General features: G+C 41.1%; 1 protein-coding gene across 6 annotated transcripts in view; it reads left to right on the top strand.

Moving 5' to 3' along the window:
• LOC101614787 (sarcolemma associated protein) overlaps positions 1-20,824 on the top strand; it is a 168,442-nt gene that overhangs the window by 130,404 nt on the left and 17,214 nt on the right. For all 6 annotated transcript variants that reach the window (XM_004661312.2, XM_045136195.1, XM_045136194.1 and 3 more), the window contains 4 exons: positions 7,632-7,691; positions 16,254-16,334; positions 16,660-16,719; positions 19,757-19,879. In XM_004661312.2, coding sequence (XP_004661369.1) covers positions 7,632-7,691; positions 16,254-16,334; positions 16,660-16,719; positions 19,757-19,879 — 324 coding nt within the window. The remainder of the gene's footprint in view (positions 1-7,631; positions 7,692-16,253; positions 16,335-16,659; positions 16,720-19,756; positions 19,880-20,824) is intronic.

Genomic DNA, 20,824 nt, shown 5'->3' with positions numbered 1-20,824 from the left:
ATGGCATTTCATGGTGTTGGAGAGATGGCTCAGTGGTTAAGGTGTTTGCCTGCAAAGCCTTAATGATCCAGGTTCAGTTCGCCAGGACCCTTGTATAATCAGATGCACAAGGTGGTACATGTATCTGGAGTTTGTTTGCAGTGGTTAGAGGCACTGGTTTGCCCATTCTTTCTATCTCCCTGCTTTCAAGTAAATAAATAAATAATAATAAATCAGGAATAGGAGACAGGGGAGTGAGCCATCAAAACACCTGGATGAGGACACCACCAAACACAGGAACCAGCAAGTTCAAAGGCCCTGAGGTAGCAGCAGGCTTGATGTCTGCCCAGCCAAAGTGGGACACCATCCCTCAGGTGGGGCCAGTGATCTGAATGAAGGAGCCAGCTGCAGAGGCCCTGAACACAAAGGCCCCTGAGCAGCCACCTGCACTAAACTTGAGCTTAGGGGACCAGGCAGGAAATCTACTTCCACAACCCCACAGGGTGTTCTCATAGACCTTTCTGTGACCTTCCTCCAGGACCACACATGGCCATTTTTGTTTGAGGTAGGGTCTTGCTCTTGCCCATTCTGACCTGGAATTCATTATGTAGTCTCAGGCTAGCCTCGAACTCACAGGGATCCTCCTGCTTCTGTCTCTGCCTCTGGTAAAACAGGAAGTTTTTAAACCAAAGAAAGAAAGCCCTTTTATTTTCTCCTTCATTTGTGCTAAATAATTCTCAACTTCTCTTCTTGAATTTCTGATATCTTTGATGGGTTAAGGTCAGAAGCTTGCAATGCAGACACTTTACCAACTAACTGATTTGATTCTCCAACCTGCAAGTGAAACATTTTTGTTTTTGGCGCGGGGGGTGGGGGGATGTGGAGGGCCTCTAGCCACTGCCAACGAAATCCAGATGTTACTTTATGCATCTTGTTTACATGGGTATTGGGGAATCAAACCTGGGCTCTTAGCTTCACAGGCAAGTGCCTTAACTGCTAAGCCATCTCTCCAGCTCTGCAAGTAAAACTTCTGGTAAGCAAAATATTTAAATCAGTAGAAGAGTCCAAGAAGTGAAACAACATGAGAAGCATGTTTCTCTTTTTAATTTTTGAAAAATCTTAAAATTTCAAAATAATCTTGGAAAATCCCTGAAGATCTAATGTTTGAATAATAAGTTCAAGAATGAGTGGAGGGCTAAAGGGATGGTTTAGCGATTTAAAAAAAAAAGTGGGTGGAGAGAAGAGTGGGGAAAAGGAAGAGTAAAAGAAAGATCAGATAATTTCCTATAATTGGAAGGTCTGAGCTTATAAAGTTAAACAGTGCAAAGAATGCTCTTTACAATGTATGTAAATATCACAAACCAAGGCAGGAAAGATTGCTCAGTACTTGCCACACAGGCATGGCCACCTGAGTTCTGATCCCCAGACCTCATATAAAGTTGGACTCTGTGGCAGTAGCATCTGTAATCTCAGCATGAGATAGAGACCAGTGACCTGCCCCATTGAGACCAGCAAGCACAGCTGTGGACAAGAGACCCTGCCCCAAAACAAGGTGAAAGGCGAGGGCTAACCACATAATCATCCTCTGATCTCCACATGTATGCCAATGTAGATTGTGCACACGCATTCATATTAACACGTACTCATATTCATACACACATACAACAACAACAAAAAGATTATAAACTAAACCAGACACAGAAGGTCACAAGCTGTTTTATTCCATATCCAAAGCAAGTAAATCTATCATGATAGAAAGTAGATCCAAGCCTGGCCTGGTGGCACACGTTCCACCACTTGGGAGCAGAGGTAGAAGGATTGCTGTGAATTTGAGACCAACCTGAGACTACATAATGAATTCCAGGTCAGCCTGGGCTAGCGTGAGACCCTACCTTGAAAAACCAAAAAAAAGAATATGGTCAGAAAAGCTGGGTGTGGTGGTACACTCCTTTAATGCCAGCACTAGGGATCACTGTGAGTTCGAGGCCAGCTTGGGACTTTGTAGTGCATTCCATGTCACTCTGGGTTAGAGCGAGACCCTACCTTGAACCCCCCCCCAAAAAAAAATGGTCTCTTGCCATTGTAAAGGCATGTACCACTGTGCATCTGGCTTTATGTGAGTACTGGGGATTTGAACCCTAGCTGACAGGCTTTTCACGTAAGTGTTTTTAACTATTGAGCCATCTCTCCTGCCTTCAAACCCTGAAATCTTACTGGCTTAATTTGACAGATGTCTATTTCTCACTCATATTACATGTCTGCGGGGCTGAGAACACTGTTTCACATTGCTACTCAGGGACAAGGATTAATGGAGCCTTTATGATAGTATGTTGCCATCTGAAATCATATTTCTAGAATTCCTGTATGCAGTAGGGGGCAAGAGAGGGATAGAAATCTCCTATTCTCTCTTAAGTGCTTTGGCCCTTGCCAGCCCTAGTCCTATGGACCTTTCTCAGAGGTAGGGAATTGTGGTGTACTCAGCAAGGACCGGCAGAGGCTGGAGAGATGGCTCAGTGATGAAAGCACTTGCCTGTAAAGCCTAAGGACCCAGTTTTAATTGTCCAGTACCCATGTAAGCTATTTGCACAGGTTGGCACATGCATCTGGGATTTGTTTGCAGAGTTTGGAGGCCCTGGTGCACCTATTCTGTCTTTGTCTGCATCTTTCTGATTGCAAATAAATGAAAAAAAAATTTTATTTGTTCTTTTTTTTCTAAATTTTTATTAACATTTTCTATGATTATAAAAAATATCCCATGGTAATACCCTGCCTCCCCCCCAATATTTTCCCCTTTGAAATTCAATTCTCCATCATGTACCCTCCCCATCTCAATCAGTCTCTCTCTTATTTTGATGTCATGATCTTTTCCTCCTCTCATGATGGTCTTGTGTAGGTAGCGTCAGGCACGATGAAGTCATGGATATACAGGACATTTTGTGTCTGGAGGGAGCACGTTGTAAGGAGTCCTACCCTTCCTTTGGCTCTTACATTCTTTCTACCACCTCTTCTGCGTTAGACCCTGAGCCTTGGAAGGTGTGATCGAGATGTTACTTAGTACACCAGTCACTTCTTTCCAGCACTATGATACCTTCTGAGTCATCCCAAGGTCACTTCCATCTGAAAAGAGAAGATTCTCTACCCAAAGTGAGAGTAGTGTTAATGTAAGGGTATAAATATTAAGAGAAGTGCTTACTGGGCAGTTTGATAAGCATAGTATATACACTTATCCAGACATCAGCAGATGTTACATCCCTAGGGCTCATGACAACCCCTGTTTTAAGTTTTCAGTATCAGGGATGTATTCCCCCCCATGGAGTGGGCCGCCAGTCCAATTGGAGGGCAGTTGGTTTCCACCATGACAGACGTGCCACTATTGCACCCGTTGGCTCATTTGGCCTGACTGGCTAATTATACGGCTTGCAGTGTCCACTGTTGAGTATCTTCACTGGTGATATCTCTTTCTCCCATTGAACTCCATGTAGAATGGCTTTTTCCAGCTTTCTGTCAGCTAGTCTACTACATAACCCATTTTTAAAAAAAATTTTATTAGCATTTTCCATGATTATAAATAAATATCCCATGGAAATTCACTCCCCCCCCCCCACAGTCCCCTTTGAAATTTTTTAAAAAAGAAAGGACAAAAAAGTCAGGCATGATGGCACACGCCTTTAATCCCAGCACTTGGGAGGCAGAGGTAGGAAGATCGCCATGAGTTCAAGACTACCCTGGGACTACAGAGTGAATCCCAGGTCAGCCTGAGCTAGAGTGAGAACCTACCTTGAAAAACCTGAAAGAAAGAAAGGGAAGAAGAAGGGAGGGAGGGAGGGAGGCAGGCAGACAGGCAGGAAGAAAGGAAGGAAGGACAGACCAGGCATTGGTGGGCACAAGAATTCTTTACCATAAAGACCATGTAATAGACGTCAGACTGTCTTTAGACTCATCTAGGTGAAAGCTAGGAACTAGCAGAACAGTGCTTTCAGAATGCTGAAGGAAAATTATTTCTTGGGGCTCCGGAGATGGCTCAGTGGATAAAGTGCTTGCCACTCAAGATGGAGTACCTGACTTCATTTTTTGACGCCACATATAAAAAGCCATGGTGGGGCCTGGAGAGATTGCTTAGTGGTTAAGGCACTTGCCTGCAAAGCCTAAGGACCTACATTTGGCTCCCCAGAACCCATGTAAGCCAAATGTACAAGGTGATGCATGCACACAAGGTTGTGCAGTGGATAGAAGCCCTAGTGTGCCAGTTCTCTCTTGTGCTCTGACTCATAAATAAAATAAATTAAAAAAAAATTTAAAGCCATGATGCACTTCTATTGATAGCAAGATGGAAGGCGCAGACAGAGAAGTTCACAGAAGCTTGTGGTGAGTGCAGCCAAGGGCAATAGAGCCAGCTTCCAGGAGAAACCAGCCCCAAAATGTGGTGGACAGGTGAGGACTAGCTCAAAAGTTGTCCTCTGACCACCACTTGTGTACCGTGACATGTATGCACAGGTACACACTTGAACACAGACACAAAAATAATTTTAAAATGTTTTAAAAAGGAAAATTATTTCTTGTACAGTGGCATCTAGTCAAACTATCAAACATCATGTTAGTATACTAAGATTTTCAGAAGAACATAGTCATAAAATATTTCCCCATCCACTCCTTTTCAGGAAATTATCAGGAGATGCATTATAATAAAACAAGGGAATAAAACAGGAAGAGGAAGATTTCTAAGCCAGGGTCAGAGGATTTTCACAGGACACAAGACTGAAGCAGCAGTATTAAAAGGCTGGGAAAAGAGCTGGGCATGGTGGCACATGCCTTTAATCTTGAGAGGTAGAGGTAGGAGGGTTGCTGTGAGTTCGAGTCCAGCCTGGGACTACAGAATGATCACCAGGTTAATCTGAGCTAGAGTGAGATACTACCTGGGGGGAGCGGAGAAGACTAGGAAAAGTCAGATGTGGTGATATCAGCAAGCTGTGATCCTGTCAATTGGGAAGTTGTGGCAGGAAGATCTTGAGTTAGAGGCCAGCCTAAGTTATTTACTGTCATTAAAAAAAATAAAAACCTGGGGTTGAGGATTTAGCTCAGTGGATGAGCATCTGCCTAGCAAGCTCAAGGCTCTGGGTTTGGTTATCAATGACAATAAACAGACAAACAAACTCTGGGGGGGGAGGGTGATGGTCTACTCGTGTATGTGATAGAATAGGGAATTTTATGCTTCTGCTCATAGTTTCTTGGCTGTGTAGCATAAAGCAGATTGTGTATAAGAGGTGATCAATAAATATCTAAAGTCAGTATATTATATAGAAGTATAAACATAGGACAGGCATAGTGGTGTGTGCCTGTTAATCTTATCACTTGGAAGGTAGAACAGAAGTATTGTGAGTTTGAAGCTAGCCTGGGTCCCATAGTGAAATTCTGTCTCTTAAAAGCTAAATAAATAAAACTTTAAAATAAATGTACGTAATGGAAAAATAGCTAAAAGTTGAAGCTATTGCTTTTAGAAAGTTAATTTTGGGAATGGAGTAGAGCCAGAGAACAGGTAGGGCATATTATAATTTACATACTGTAATACTAAAAATGCCTTTAAATTTATTTGTTTATTTTGAGAGAGAGATAGAAAGAGAAGCAGATAGAGATAATAGTCATGCCAGTCCTCCAGCAAATGAACTCCAGATGCATGTGCCACCTTGTGCATGGCTTACATGGGTCCTGGGGAATCAAATTGCCTTAACCTGCTAAACCATCTCTCCAGCCCTAATGCCTTTTAAAATGGTCTAAATCCAAGGTGAGCCTGGTGGCACAAGCCTGTAATTCCAGCTGTTTGGGAGGTTGAGGCAGGAGGGTTGTAAGTTTGATTCTGATTGAGCTAACAATGAGTTCAAGGCAGTATAGGCAACTTACCTTTGTTGCTAAGAAAGGCAGGGATAAAGCCAGGCATAGTGATGCACACCTTTAAATTCAGCACTTGGGGTGCAGAGTTAGGAGGATTGCTGTGACTTTGAGGGCACCCTGAGACTACATAATGAATTCTAGGTCAGCCTGTGCTAGAGTGAGACCCTACCTCAAAAAAAAAAAAAAAAAAGGAAAATCTTTGTTTTTAAGAAAGGCAAGGGGTAGTGTGGTGGGGTGGTACATGCCTTCAATCCTATGACTTCGGAGGCAGAGGTTAGGGTTGCTGTGAGTTTAAGGTCACCCTGAGACTAAGTGAATTCCAGGTCAGCCTGGGCTAGAGTGAGACCCTACCTTGAAAAATCAGAACAAAAAATAATAAATAGAATGAAAATATTTAAAAAAAGAGAAAGACATGGGGTGAGATTACTCAGTGGTTAACGACACTTGCTTCAAAGCCTGCTGGCTTGAGTGCAGTTCCGCAGTACCCCCACATTACAACAGATAAGAACTCATGGTGTGATATTAGTTTGCAAAAGACCCTGGCATGCCTACTACACATCCACAAAAAACATTTGAAAAGAAAAAGAAAGACAGGAATAAACAATCTATAAGAGTTGGAAAGGCACCCTGGGGTTTGGAAATAAGAAGTTGTAATGGTGTTGATTGGTTTCAGTGATTTGGTGATGCTGTGAACCAAATTGTAAATGGTTGCTAAGTGAACAGAAAAAAACCTTTTTTTTTGAGGCAAGCCCAACATTCTGGCCTTTTTTTTTTTTAATGGAAGGGGGGATTGACACGCCAGGGTCTCTAGCCACTGCAATTGGAACTCCAGACGTGTATACCCTCTTGTGCACATGTGTGACCTTACATGCTAGCATCACTGTGCATCTGGCTTACTTGGGATCTGTAGAGTTGAACATGAGTCCTTAGGCTTCTCCAGCAAGTGCCTTAACAGCTAAGCAATCTCTCCAGCCAACAGAAAAAAAAAATTCACATATGGCAATAGAATAAATTGAAAGATACCATTGTAATTAGGATAAAAGCTGGGAATATTTATAATAGATCTGTCATCTGCCTCAGTGAAATGTAGACTATGAAAGTAAAACCAAATAAATTACAAAAGCACATTATGCCATTAAACATAGCATTTTTATTTCTTTAAATAACTCTTCTAAAATCATTTATTTTCCTGCAGTAAGTTTCTTAGGTATCTGTTTCATCAACAGAGAAAAGTAAACTTGGAATAACATGATTTTTATAGCTGATTTACATACATATAAGGTCTTAGAACATCCCTGATTTAGAGACTGCATTGTTGCTTTATAGAAAAATCCTGAGCCGGGCACGGTGGTATACGTACGCTTTTAATCCCAGCACTCAGGAGCCAAAATTAGGAGGATTGCTGTGAGGTTGAGGCCAGCCTGCGATTACATAGTGAATTCCAGGTCAGCCTGAGCAAGAAAAACCAAAACACCTACCTTGAAAGACCAAAGAAAAAAAAAAAAGAAAGAAAGAAAGAAAAGATCCTGACTTTACAATAAGGTGACATGCACTGAAGACAAAAGGCAAATTGTTTCCCCAACCCAGGCTTCTGCATTATCTTGATTGCTCTGTCAAGCTTGAGGTCGTGGTTCAGGTTTTTTGTTCAAGCTTGGTCATAGGAGTGATGCTATCATCTTTAAATTTGGTCATGGAATGTGTTTCAGCTCTGCACAGGGAAATGCTGCTGTGTCGGGCTCGGTAGTAACGCCTGTTTTCTTTGGCAGAGAAGCTGATCGTCCAGGGGCATCTAACCAAAGTGGTAGAAGAAACAAAGCTTTCAAAAGGTTTGTTTTCTGCTTTTTCTGTTTAATTGACAACTGCTTTGGATAATGAAGGTTAGTGTAAACTTTTGCAAGGTCATATAATGTAACCACTGGTTAATTTCTTAGAGCTCACAAAATGACAATACAGTAGCAGTGCCAGATATTTATTATATAAAAGGGTTCTTGTAAGAAAAGTCTTAGTAGGAAAGCTGTTTTCAAGTGGATATTTGCATGTGGTTTTTTTGAAAGTTTTTCTAATAGGTTTGGTTATGATCTTTGGGTTTCATTTCTGCAGATTTTTATTTTGATCAAAATTCTAATCAAACACAATGTAAAGCTTTTAAGGTAATGAAAAATATTTTAAATTTTGTTTTGGGGTTATATAGTGCCTTTAAAATTTCTTATGTTCAAATTTCCTTAATTGTTGATATCTCAGTTTGATCTAATTAAAATTTTGCTACATTTTGTAATAAATAGTTGAATAATTGTCTAAAGTAGTTTTTCTATGTTAACTCCTTCTGTTGCAGTTGCTAAGCTTAGGGAAGAAAAGTGTGCTTTAAAGTCATCATACTATGCCTTTTTATGCAGAGGAAAACAGGCAAATCTGGTGGGATGTGTTCATTGTTGGAACAGAGCTTGTACCAGATTTGGCAAGCATAAAATTTAAAACCAGATTCATAATCTTTCTGTTCAGTTAGAATGGTAAAATTTGGAATACTTAATTTTAGTACATGTAGTTTGCTTTAGTACATTCAGTTTATAAGACTTTAAAAGGTTTAAAATGATGATGTTATTTCTGGTCTCTGGTGGCTTCTTGATTTTGGACACAGCAGAAGCCATATTAGGTGAAAGAATTCATAGAATATGCAACACTTGACATTGTTCTGGACCCGAGTGTTCGGTTTCTGAATAGGGAACTATTTTTAGTACACATGGCACTTTATTTCATCTTACTGAAGTGAGATGAGAGCAGACTTTAAAATAGCATTTACTTCAGCACCTAAGCACCTATTCAGATTAGTTGGTTAACTTGCTAACACTTTAAGTGGAATCAAAGCTGGGGGTGGGGAGACTGGTGCTTCTTTAAAGAAAAGATCCTTACTTCTTCCATGGACTATATTGCATTCTGGAATGGAATATATTTGACTGGCATTGTGTGATGCCATTAAGAATGATTCATGGGCTGGAGAGATGGCTTAGCGGTTAAGGCATTTGCCTGCAAAGCCAATGGACCCAAGTTCAATTCCCCAGTACCCATGTAAGCCAAATGCACAAGGGGCACATGCGTCTGGAGTTTGTTTGTAGTGGCTGCAGGCCCTAGCACGCCCACTCTCTCTTTCTCTGTTGGTCTCTCTTGCTCTCTGCTTGCACATAAATAATGGTACATGCTTTTAATCCCAGCACTTGGGAAGCAGAGATAGGAGGATCGCTGAGAGGTTGAGGCCATCCTGAGACTACATAGTGAATTCCAGGTCAGCCTGGGCTAGAGCAAGACCCTACCTCAAAAAAAAAAAAAAAAAAAAGGATGATTTGTTCAATATTACTGGTGTGTTTTTAAAATATGACTATAAAATATGCACCAGAGTTTTGAAGAACATAGGTTTTGATCTAGCATTCCACCTCTGGTGTTTTGTTTGATTGATTGGTTATGTAATGTTTTGGTTTGTTGGCTTTGAACTCAGATCCTCCTGTCTTAGCTTCCTGAGTGCTGGTATTACAGGTGTGAATGCTCATATTTGTCTGGGTTTCTTTCTATCTACCCATGTTCTTTTCTATCTCTATATCTATATACAGGTTACTTATTTGCAAGAAGAGGTATGGAGGAGAGTAGGTACACATGTGCCACTTTGTGCATCTGGCTTTATGTGGGTACCAGAGATTCAAACTTAAGCTGTCATATTTTGCAAGCAAGTGTTTTGAACTCTTGATTCATTTCTCCAGCCCCTGTTTTTATTTATTTATTTTGGTTTTTCGAGGTAGTGTCCCACTCTAGGTCAGACTGACCTGGAATTCACTATGTAGTTTCAGAGTGGCTTTGAATTTGCAACAATCTTCTGCCTTCCAAGTGCTGGGATTAAAGGTGTGTGCTACCAAGCCTGGCTGGGTTTTTATTTTAAGGAACAAATTGGACAGATATGGAAGGATTTTTTAAAATTTTGTTGTTTTGTGGTTGCTTTAAAAGCAGCAAAAGGGCTGGAGAGATGGCTTACAGGTAAGGTGCTTGCCTGCAAAGTCAAAAGGACCCAGGTTTGACTCCCCAAGACCTATGTAAGCCAGATGCACAAGGGGGTATATGCATCTGGAGTTCATTTACAGTGGCTGGAGACCCTGGTGTACCCATTCTTTCTTTCTCTCTCTCTCTGTCTCTTTCTACCTGCCTATCTCCTTATCTCTCTCTCAAATAAATTAATAAAAATAAAATATTTAAAAGTAGCAAGAGATGGCTAGGAGATTGCTTAATGGTTAAAGGTGTTTGCTTGCAAAGCCTACTTAAGCCACTTAAGCCAGATGCACAAAGTGGCACATGCATTTGCAATTCGTTTGCAGTGGCAAGATGTCCTGGTGAACCCCCATCCCCCCTTTTCCTCTATTAAATAAATTAACATATTTTTGCTGGGTGTGGTGGTGTATGTCCAGCACTTGGGAGGCAGAGGTAGGACAGGATTGCTGTAAGTTCAAGGCCAGCCTGGGGATAGAGTGAGATACTACCTCAAAAAAATTAAATAAATATTTTCAAAAAATAAGCCAGGCATGGTGGCTTACTCCTTTAATCCCAGCACTTGGGAGACAGAGGTAGGAGGATTGCCATGAGTTCAAGGCCACCCTGAGACTACATAGTTAATTCCAGGTCAGCCTAGACCAGAGTGAGACCCTACCTCAAAAAAATAAAAAAAATGCCGGCGTGGTGGCGCACACCTTTAATCCCAGCACTGGGAGACATAGGTTAGAGGATCACTGTGAGTTCTAGGCCACCCTGAGACTCCATAGTGAATTCCAGTTCAGCCTGAGCTAGAGTGAGACCCTACCTCGGAAAAATAAAATAATAATAATAAATAAATAAATAAATAAATAAAATAAGCCACAGGGCATGATGGCACATGCCTTTAATCCCAGCTCGGCAGGCAGAGGTGGTGGGAGGATCACCATGAGTTTGAGGCCACCCTGAGACTACATAGTGAATTCCAGGTCAGTTTGGGCTAGAGTGAGACCCTGCCTCAAAAGACCAATAATAAATAAATAAATAAAATAAAACAGCAAGTGGGACTGAAGAGAGCTTAGTGGATGAAGTGCTATACAAGCTTTTGAGGACTCATGTTCGTCCCTAGCACTCATAATCCTGGAGGACGTGGCGGCCACCTGTATTCCCAACAGGAGAGGCAGAGACAGGGAATCCCTGAGCAAGCTGGCTAACTAGACTAGCTGACTCAGGCAGCTCTGTGCTCAAGTGAGGGACCCTGCCTCAGCAGGAATGACACACACACAAAAATGAGAAAAGTGTGATTGTCTGAAGGTAAGGACATTTATTGAAGGGATAGGACAAATAACTCACTGCAAGTGAACTGAACTCATCAGCATTTTGTTAGCAGTTCCACAGTGCTACAATTTTGAGAGCAAAATGGATAGCCACCCCTAACCACATACTCTTGGGAAAGAGAAGTAGAATACAAGTAAGGCTGAAGAGATGGCTTAGCTGTTAAGGTGCTTGCAAAGCCTGATGACCCAGATTTGACTCCCCAGGACCCACATAAGCCAGATGTACATCGTGGCACATGCATCTGGAGTTTTTTGCAGTAGCTAGAGGCCCTGGTGCACATATTATTTGTCTCTGTCAGCCTCTTTCTCTCTCTCAAATAAATAAATTAAAAATATTTTTTAAGAAAAGAAGTAGGGCTGGAGAAATGGCTTAGGGATTAAGGCGCTTGCCAACAAAGCCAAAGGACTTAGGTTCAATTCTCCAGGACCAACGTAAGCCAGATGCGCAAGGTGGCGCATGCGTCTGGAGTTTGTTTGCAGTGGCTGGAGGCCCTGGTGCGCCCATTCTCTATCTGCCTCCCTCTCTGTCTCAAATAAATTAAAACCAAAAGTAGTAGTAGCTGGGCATGATGGCTTACACTTTAAATCCCAGCATTAGGGAGGCAGAGGTAGGAGGAATGCTGTGAGTTCAAGGCCACTCTGAGACTACATATGAATCCAAGTCAGCCTGGGCTAGGGTGAGACCCTACCTCAAAAAAACCAACCAAACAAACAAACAAAAAAGTAGAATACAAGTAGGTAAAGTAGATAACTCTGACACTATTTGCCCCAGGCAACTCACTTTAGCCTCAGTTTCTTCATTGTTCTGTGGTTGGTTCTTTGGTTTTTGGACTTGCACATGTATAGAGTGTGCATGTTGTGTGTGATGTGGTGTACACACACACGGTCAGATGCCCATGTGTGCAGAGGCCAGGTGGAAACTTAAGACTCTCTTTTGCATCACACAACCAAGTATTTCCTGGAGAAGGGTTCTCTCCTTCAACCCAGAACTGCCATTTGTCAGTGAGTCCCAGCACTTCTCAGGTCTCTGTCCTCCCCCTGGCCACACCCAGCTTTTCTGGTGGTCCGTCTACAATCCTTCTGTTTATGCATCAAGTGCTCTTAACCACTGAGACACCTCCCCAGCCCTGTTCACAGTTTTTATTTTTGGTTTTGTTTTGTTTTCCTGGCCTCAAACTCATGATTCTCCAGCCTCAGCACCGGCCTCAGTTCTGTGTTTACAAGTGTGTGCCCCCATGCCTGGGCCTCAGTTCTCTGACTTATAACATCAGATTTAACTCTCAGCTACAACTATAGGTCTAGAATAAAAGCTGAAAGAATAGTTGTGAAAATATACTTCTCTGCTCTACTTCAATTTCATGCCATAAAATTGCTAACAATCTTAGGATCAGCAGAGCCATGTTTCTGCTTTTCTTTCTCCTCTTTAGACTAGATCCTCTTCTTCTCTCCCTTCCTTCTTTCCTTCTTTCCTCTCCCGTTTTCGAGGTAGTGTCTCACTCTAATCTAGGCTAACCTGGAATTCACTGTATAGTCTCAGGCTGGCCTCAAACTCAGCAGTCTTCCTACCTCAGCCTTTCCAGTGCTAGGATTAACAGTATGTGCCACCATGACTAGCTACAATAAACCCTTTCCTTTCTTTTGTGCTTGGTTTTTACATGGGTTTTGGGGGGTTGAAATGGGGTTTTTGGGCATCACAAGGAAGCACCTTAACTGCTGAGCCATCTCTCCAGTCTCTGGATCCTTTTCTGTCTATGTGCTAGCCTGCTCTATCTAAAAGTGTCATTTGGTATTCAGTGTTACAACACTCACACTTGAAGGTGTCTGATGACTACAGAACACTGCAACAAGGTCTGAGGTTAGCACTTAAAGTAGCTCAAGCAACAGAATCATGTGTTTGAGGCCAGCCTGAGCTACACAGTGAGACCCTATCTCAAAACAAAACAAATAACTTTTGTAATCTACATAGGGTTAAATTATACGTCCTCTCTTTACCTTAATATTAGTAGTGGTCAGTATACCTTGAATATTTTCCATATGCATTTCATTTTACCATAATGGCCAATAGAGCAGTGAGCATTTCTTTGTTTCTCTGTTAGTATTTGTGATAAGGTGTCCCTCTAGTCTAGGCTGACCTGAAATTAACTCTGTAGTCCCCAGGCTACTCTTGAATTCACAAAGATCTACCTACCTCTGCCTCTGGAGTACACTACCACCCAGCTTAACAGTGAGCATCTTTACATATATCTATTAGTATATTATTTCCTTATAGAAAAAATTATGGAAATAGTGATGTCTATAAGTTATTTCCTTATGGAAAAGTACTATAGGGCTGGAGAGATGGCTTAGCAGTTAAGGCATTTGCCTGCAAAGCCAAAGGACCCACGTTTAATTCCCCAGGACCCGCATAAGCCAGATGCACTAGGTAGCACATGCGTCTAGAGTTTGTTTGCAGTGGCTGAAGGCCCTGGCTCATCCATTCTCTCTATATGCCTCTTTATCTCTCAAACAAAATTTTTAAAAAAGTTTCTTACACTCAGGAGGCAGAGGTAGGAGGATTGCTGTGAGTTCAAGGTCACCCTGATACTCCATAGTGAATTCCAGGTCAGCCTGGGTTAGAGTAAAACTAACTTGAAACAACAACAAGAACAACAAAAAGTTGTTTTTTTTTTTTAAAGAAAAGTACTATAAACCTTTTTTTTTGCATTTTAAATACATACATACATACACATATATATGTATATATATATATATATATATGTACAAATAGTACAAATATATAATGTGTTATTTTGTGATTATATAAACAAGCATCCACTTGGGGAATGCATGAGATACATACGTGCACTTAGAATGATATAAAATGGAGTGGGATTGAGCTGGAGGGATGGCTTAGCAGTTAAGGCATTTGCCTGCAAAGCCAAAGGACACAGGTTCTATTCCCCAGGTCCCACATTAGCCAGATGCACAAGGAGCACGCATGTGTCTGGATTTGCAGTTGCTGGAGGCCCTGCTATGTCCATTCTCTCTCTCCCTCTCCCTCTCCTTCTTCTTCTCCCTCTCCCTCCCCCTCCCTCTTTCTCTATCAAATAAGTAAATAAAAATAAAATATAAAATGGAGTGGATTTGATTACAAATAATAATATACTCTTGCTTGCAAAGCCCTGACAGCCTGGGTTCAATTCTCCAGTACCCACATAAAGCCAGATGCACAAAGTGGTGTACGTATCTGGAGTTCACAATGACAAGAGGACCTGGTGCACCCATTCTTTTCCTGTCTCTCTCTCCCTATCTTTATTTCCCTCCCCCTTTCTCTTATTTGAGAGGGAGGGGAAGAGAGAGAGAAAAAATATATATGGATGCGCCGGTGCCTTCAGCCACTGCAGAAGAATTCCAGATGCATGCACCCCCTTGTGCAGCTGGTTTAGGTGGGTCCCGGAGAATACAACTGGGATCCTTTAGCTTTGCAGACAAACGCCTTAACTGCAAAGCCATCTCTCCAGCCCTAAAAATATTTTTAAAATAAGGCAGAAAAATAGAATGAAGGCTGGAGAGATGGCTCAGAGGTTAAGAGGCACTTTCTTACAAAGCTTGATGGCACGGTTTAATTTCCTATTACTTACGTAAAGTCAGATGCACAAAATGGCACGTGTCACCCATCTCCCCCATGTGTCTTTTTCTCTCATAAATTTTAATAAATACAATGAGGGGGTTGGAGAGATAGTTTAGTGGTTAAGGTGCTTGTCTCTTAAGCCTAAGGGCACAAGTTCAATTCCCCAGTACCCACATAAGCCAGATGTACACAATGGTGCATATATCAGGAGTTTGTTTGCACTGGCTAGAGGCCCTGATGTGCTCATTCTCTATCTGCCTCTCCCTCCTTCTCTCTCTCTCTCTCTCTCAAATAAATTAAAATAAAAATTTACAAAATACGATAAGGGCCGGGTATGGTGGCGCACGCCTTTAATCCTAGCATTTGGAAGGCAGAGGTAGGAGGATCACCATGAGTTCGAGGGCACCCTGAGATTACATAGTGAATTCCAGGTCATCCTGAGCTAGAGTGAGACCCTACCTCGAATAACCAGAAAAAAAAAGAAAGAAAGAAAAAGAAAAATACCATGAGGGTTGGAGAGGTGGCTTAGTGGTTAAGGTGCATGCCTGTAAAGCCAAAAGACTCAGGACCCAGTTTTGATTCTCCAGGACCCATGTAAAGCCAAATGTACAAGGTGGCTCATGCATCTGGAGTTTGTTTGCAGCACCTAGAGGCCCTGGCATGCCAATTCTTTCTCTCTCTCTCTCTCACATAAACAAATAAGAATAAAATATTAAAATGAATTAGTTCATTAAAAAATACAATATAACAGTGACATGCTAGAGAAATGAATACTTCCTTAGAGGCAGTGAGGTTTAAGCTATATCTTGCAGAATGTAAAGGCCAAGTAGAGAGACTGGTTGTTGAGGTCAGCAAAATACAGACTCAAGAAAAGAATGCAGTCCATAATGAGCAATCCTGACCGGCCTTATAACGAAACCTGTTTAACTAAAGCAGAGTTCTTGTTGGAACCTGTGAGAACCAGATTATGGTGAGATTCTGTGATGTCAAGCTTGGCTGAGGCCTAGGAGAGATGATACAGGATTTTGGTGAGAAAAATGACCTCTGTAAACCCTGTCCTAAAGAATGCCATATATATGCAGATAGGTAGGCCCTACTCTTTATTAAGGTGATTTATTTATTTATTTGAGTTGGGGGTGGGGGGGAGAATGGGCATGCCAGGGCGTCCAGCCACTGCAAACAAGTTTGCTTCAGTTTTGTTTCCAGTTGGCAACTGGACAGACTTCAATAAAAGCCTCAGCCCTCTGCATAGCAGGCAGTGCCCACATTGTAATTTAATGTGAACAATGTGGAGTAACCAGCATTCCATTTTGGGGCCAGGGTGGTGAAGAAGTAAGAAAGTTTTGCATAGCAAGAAATTTTAAGCACTCATGATGCAAAGCAGTTTTCTTAATATAAACTATTGAATTATGATATTTTTACTTTTTTTATCTTGGTAGAAAATCAGTCAAGAACAAAGGAATCTGATTTATCAGATACTCTGAGTCCAAGCAAGGAAAAAAGCAGTGACGATACAACTGGTAAGTGGCACAGTAATGCGGGCAAGTGTGCAGTGATGATACAACTGGTGAGTGTCACAGTGATGCTAGCAAGTGTGAAGATAATATTGAAGGCTTGGTGTCTTCGTTAATACTGATGAAAATTTCAGAATATGTGCTTAATGGAAACAGATCTTTTATCAGGTCATCTCTTGTATCAAGTCACTCTCTTGCATCTTACGTATTTTATTAAAGTTATTTTCAATATAATAAAAGAAGTATATCCATTCTAATTATTTCTTTTGATAGTAGTAGTTGGCTAATAGATTTGAATACTACTTGTAATTGTCTTTTTCCTCCCTTTTAGATGCCCAAATGGATGAACAAGATCTAAATGAACCTCTTGCTAAAGTATCCCTACTGAAAGGTAATTTAACATGTTTTTAGAACATCATAAAGCAGGATACTAGATTTGCCTTTTGCCACAAGATCTATTTCATGTAATATATGAAGTTTTAAGTTGGAGTTAACTGATTAAAAACAGGTACTTTAAAGCCAGACGTGGTGGCACACACCTGTAATTTCAGCACTTGGGAGGGAGGCACATGTAGGAGGATTGCTGTGAGTTCAAGGCCATCCTGAGACTACAGAGTGAATTCCAGGCATCCTTGGTGTGAGACCCTATCTCTAAAAACCAATTTAAAAAATATTTTAAAATAGCAGGAACTAAAATTTATGTATTAGACTAGAGAAATTGCTCAGTGGTTAAAGACTTCTGCAACTGCAAATGTACTCCAGGGGCATATGCCACTTTGTGCATCTGGCTTTATGTGTGTACTGAAGAGTTGAACCCAGGTCATCAGGCTTTTGCAAGCAAGCACCTTTAACCACTTTAGCCATCTCTTCATCCCCAAGGCTAAAAACTTTTAAGTGTAGCTAAAATATGCAATGTATGTGATAAACTTGTTTACTTGGAAGGAACATTTATTTGTTGTTAGTTATTTGTTTAGAATGAAGTAGGTAAGAAATGTCAATGTTTATAAACGTAATTTTAAAATAAAGTGTTTTTGGGGAGGCTTGTTGATAAACCTGTAGTTTTCACCCTTTCTTCTTCTCTTCATTCTGAGAAGCTCAGTCCAGTGGGTTAGACAAGATGGCATAGTAGCCTGACACCAGCCAGAAAGCTGTTAGGGGCTAAGGGATGGCACTGGTGGCCTGTGGGAATTTCTTTATTTAGAAGCATCTGTAGTTGTAGGGTTTTTGCCTTTGTCCAAGAAATCTGGCTTTTGGCTCAACATTTCTGATACCAATGTCATGATTGGACTGTGTGTTGGGCACAAAGTACTTGCAGGATGTCAGGATTACTTCTGTCTATACTTTTAATTTCAAAGATATTTAGTGAAATAGCTCACATATCAGACAAATCAAAGGGTTCCATTGTTGTAAAGAGAAAAGCAGATTATTTTATTAAAATCATGAACTAGGGCTGGAGAGATGGCTGAGCAGTTAAGGCGTTTGCTTGCAAACCCTATGACTAGGGTTCAATTCTCCAGTATCCTTGTAAAGCTCATGCATCTGGAGTTCGTTTGCAGTGGCTGGAGGCGCTGGTGTGCCCGTTCTGTTGCTCTTTCTGTCTCTCTCTGCTTGCAAATTACTTATTTAATAATTAATTTTAAAAAGTCATGAACTAGGGGTGGAGAAATGGCTTAACGGTTAAGGTGTTTACCTGCAAAGCCAAAGGATCCTGGTTTGATTCTCTAGGACTCACGTAAGCCAGATGCACAAGGGTGTGCATGCATCTGGAGTTCGTTTGTAGTGGCTGGAGGCCCTGGTGCATCCATTCGTTCCCTCCCTCCCTCCCTCCCTCCCTCCTTTCCTTCCCCCACCCTGGCTCTTTCTTATTCTCAAATAAGTAAATTAAAAATTTTTTTGTTAAATTGTGAACTTCGTGAACTAGAGATCCTCCTGCCTTAGTCTTCCAAATGCTGGGAGGCCTGGGAAAAATGTTCTGTTAATCTTTTCATCTATCCTAACTCCTCAATAGCATTTATTTCTGCTTAGCTTCTAAATCTAATAAAATGGAACCAATTCTTGTGGCATATGCTAGTAAAGATTGAGGCAAGACTGCAAGTTCAAAGACAGCCTGGACTACAAAGACTTGGTCTAAAAAAAGAAAAGATAGCTGGGTGTGGTAACTCATGCCTTTATTCCTAGCACTTGGGAGGCAGAGGTAGGAGGATCGCTGTGAGTTCGAGGCCACCCTGAGATTACGTAGTGAATTCAACATCAGCCTGAACTAGAGTGAGACCCTACCTCACAAAAACAAAAACAAAAACAAAAACAAAAAAAAAAAAAGAAAGAAAGAAAGAAAAGATAAATAAGATAGATTTGGTGTAGGAAGGCTTCATTTTACTTTTATCTACACATTTTCCCCTTGTCCTCATCACACTCTTATCCCAGATTGTAAAGCAGATTGATACAAAGCTTCCATTTCTGGGACACAACTGCGGTGTTGTGAAGCTGGACCTGTGCGAGAGAACTAATAAGAGCATTTTCCCACACAACCAACCCTTACTTAACCTTAGCAAGCAAACAAAGGTTTCTTATTAGTGCTTTGTAAAAAAAAAAGCTGGCACTTGGTTTCCTAGAAGGAGAGTTATACACTCACTTGGTTAGTTTGAATGCAATCATTTGTGTGTGTTTGTCAAACTTAATTGGTAAATCTTCTTGTCAGTATCCCTCTTCCTGTGACCCACACTCTGGGGAGCTTGTGTTTGTCTAATTTCATGCATGGCATCTTATTCACTATAATTAGAATGTTGATCCCTCATATGGTTCAGAGAACTAATGTGCAAACAAAAGCTCCCCTATGTTTGCACAATTCATTATTGTGTTGATTATATTGTCTTGAAATGTCATTAGCATAAAACCTGTTCTTTTCATTTTATTTGAAAAGTAAGTGCTGTGTGTTCTGGTTTGTCATCTTTATCAGATATCAAAATTGATTATGATGTCAGGCATACTAGTGCATGCATTTAACTTTAATTCCAGCACTACGTAGACTGATATAGGAGGATTTCAGTGACTTTTAGGCCACCCTGGGCTACAGAGTGAATTCCAGGTCAGTTTGGCCTATAGTGAGACCCTGCTTCAAAACAATAAACCAAAGACAACAACAACAAAAAGATGGAAATTTTATGCCTGTTTCTCTGGATTTTAAGTCTTACATAAACTCTTCATCAGTGAATTAACTCAATGTCTATATTTCATAGTACTGTTATTTGTGTTAACTATGTGCATGTTCTTTGGGTAATATGACTAAAATGCTTACTACTAAGTTTTAACTCAGTAGTGGTATTTTTATTAACTGTACATTCCTAAGCATGGAAGATATTGCCAGTCTTTGAATATAGGCATTACAGTGTGGTACTAACTTTTGCTTTAAAATTAACATGTTTTATCAGATGATCTACAGGGTGCCCAATCAGAAATTGAGGCAAAACAAGACATTCAGCATCTCCGCAAAGAACTGATCGAAGCCCAGGAGCTAGCTAGAACAAGTAAACAAAAATGCTTTGAACTTCAAGGTGAGACCAAGATTGCTTTAATTCCTGCGGCGTTATATGAAGAAGGCAGCAGGACATAGTGGAGGGCACAGAAGTTGGGGCTCAGAGATGTGTATAGCTCCGGACCACAGCTTTCCAAGATAGGTGACGGTTGGACATTTGTGTAGCCTCTCATATGAAATATGTGGCATTAAAAGTGGTTCTGAAGCTGGGCGTGTGGTGCACGCCTTCAATCCCAGTACTCAGGAGGCAGAGGTGGGAGGATCGCCATGAGTTCAAGGCCACCCTGAGAATACAGAGCGAATTCCACGTTAGCCTGGGCCAGATTGAGACCCTACCTCGAAAAATAAAACAAAAAGTGGTTCTCGACAGCCAAATCCACAAGGGGGCGCATGCATCTGGTATTAGTTTGCAGTGGCTAGAGGCCCTGCCGCGCCCATTCCCAGTCCCCACCTCCTGCCTCTTTCTTTCTTTCAAATAAATAAATAAAATATACTTTTTTAAAATTTGATTTTGGGAGGATTAGAATGTTCGATCAACCTGTACAACAAAAAGAAAAAAAAGAGCCGGGCGTGGTGGTGCACGCCTTTAATCCCAGCATTTGCCATGAGTTCAAAGTCACCCTGAGATGACAGAGTTAATCCCAGGTCAGCCTGGACCAGAGTGAGACCCTACCTCGAAAAACCAAGAAAAAAAGATAAAAAAAGACATGATATCAATTTATTGTAAGTTTTTATTATACTTGATGTCAGTTGCTTAGTACAAGATAAGGGAAATTTATGTTCTCTATGATATTTATCTATCTAATTTTTTTCCTGGTCTAGTCATTAGTAAGAAACCAGTCAATGTTAAGATATAGAATCTTCTAAGCCAACGCCAGTAGCACGTATGACTTTGAGGAGGCCACCCTGGGCAGGAAGAGCAAGACTCTGCCTCAGAATGTTTAAAAAAAAACAAACAAAAAAA

This window comes from Jaculus jaculus, chromosome 16, assembly GCF_020740685.1.
Source record: "Jaculus jaculus isolate mJacJac1 chromosome 16, mJacJac1.mat.Y.cur, whole genome shotgun sequence".
Classification (NCBI taxonomy): Eukaryota; Metazoa; Chordata; class Mammalia; order Rodentia; family Dipodidae; genus Jaculus; species Jaculus jaculus.
Note: the sequence above shows the minus strand (reverse complement) of the source record. Positions and strands in the feature narration are given on the sequence as shown.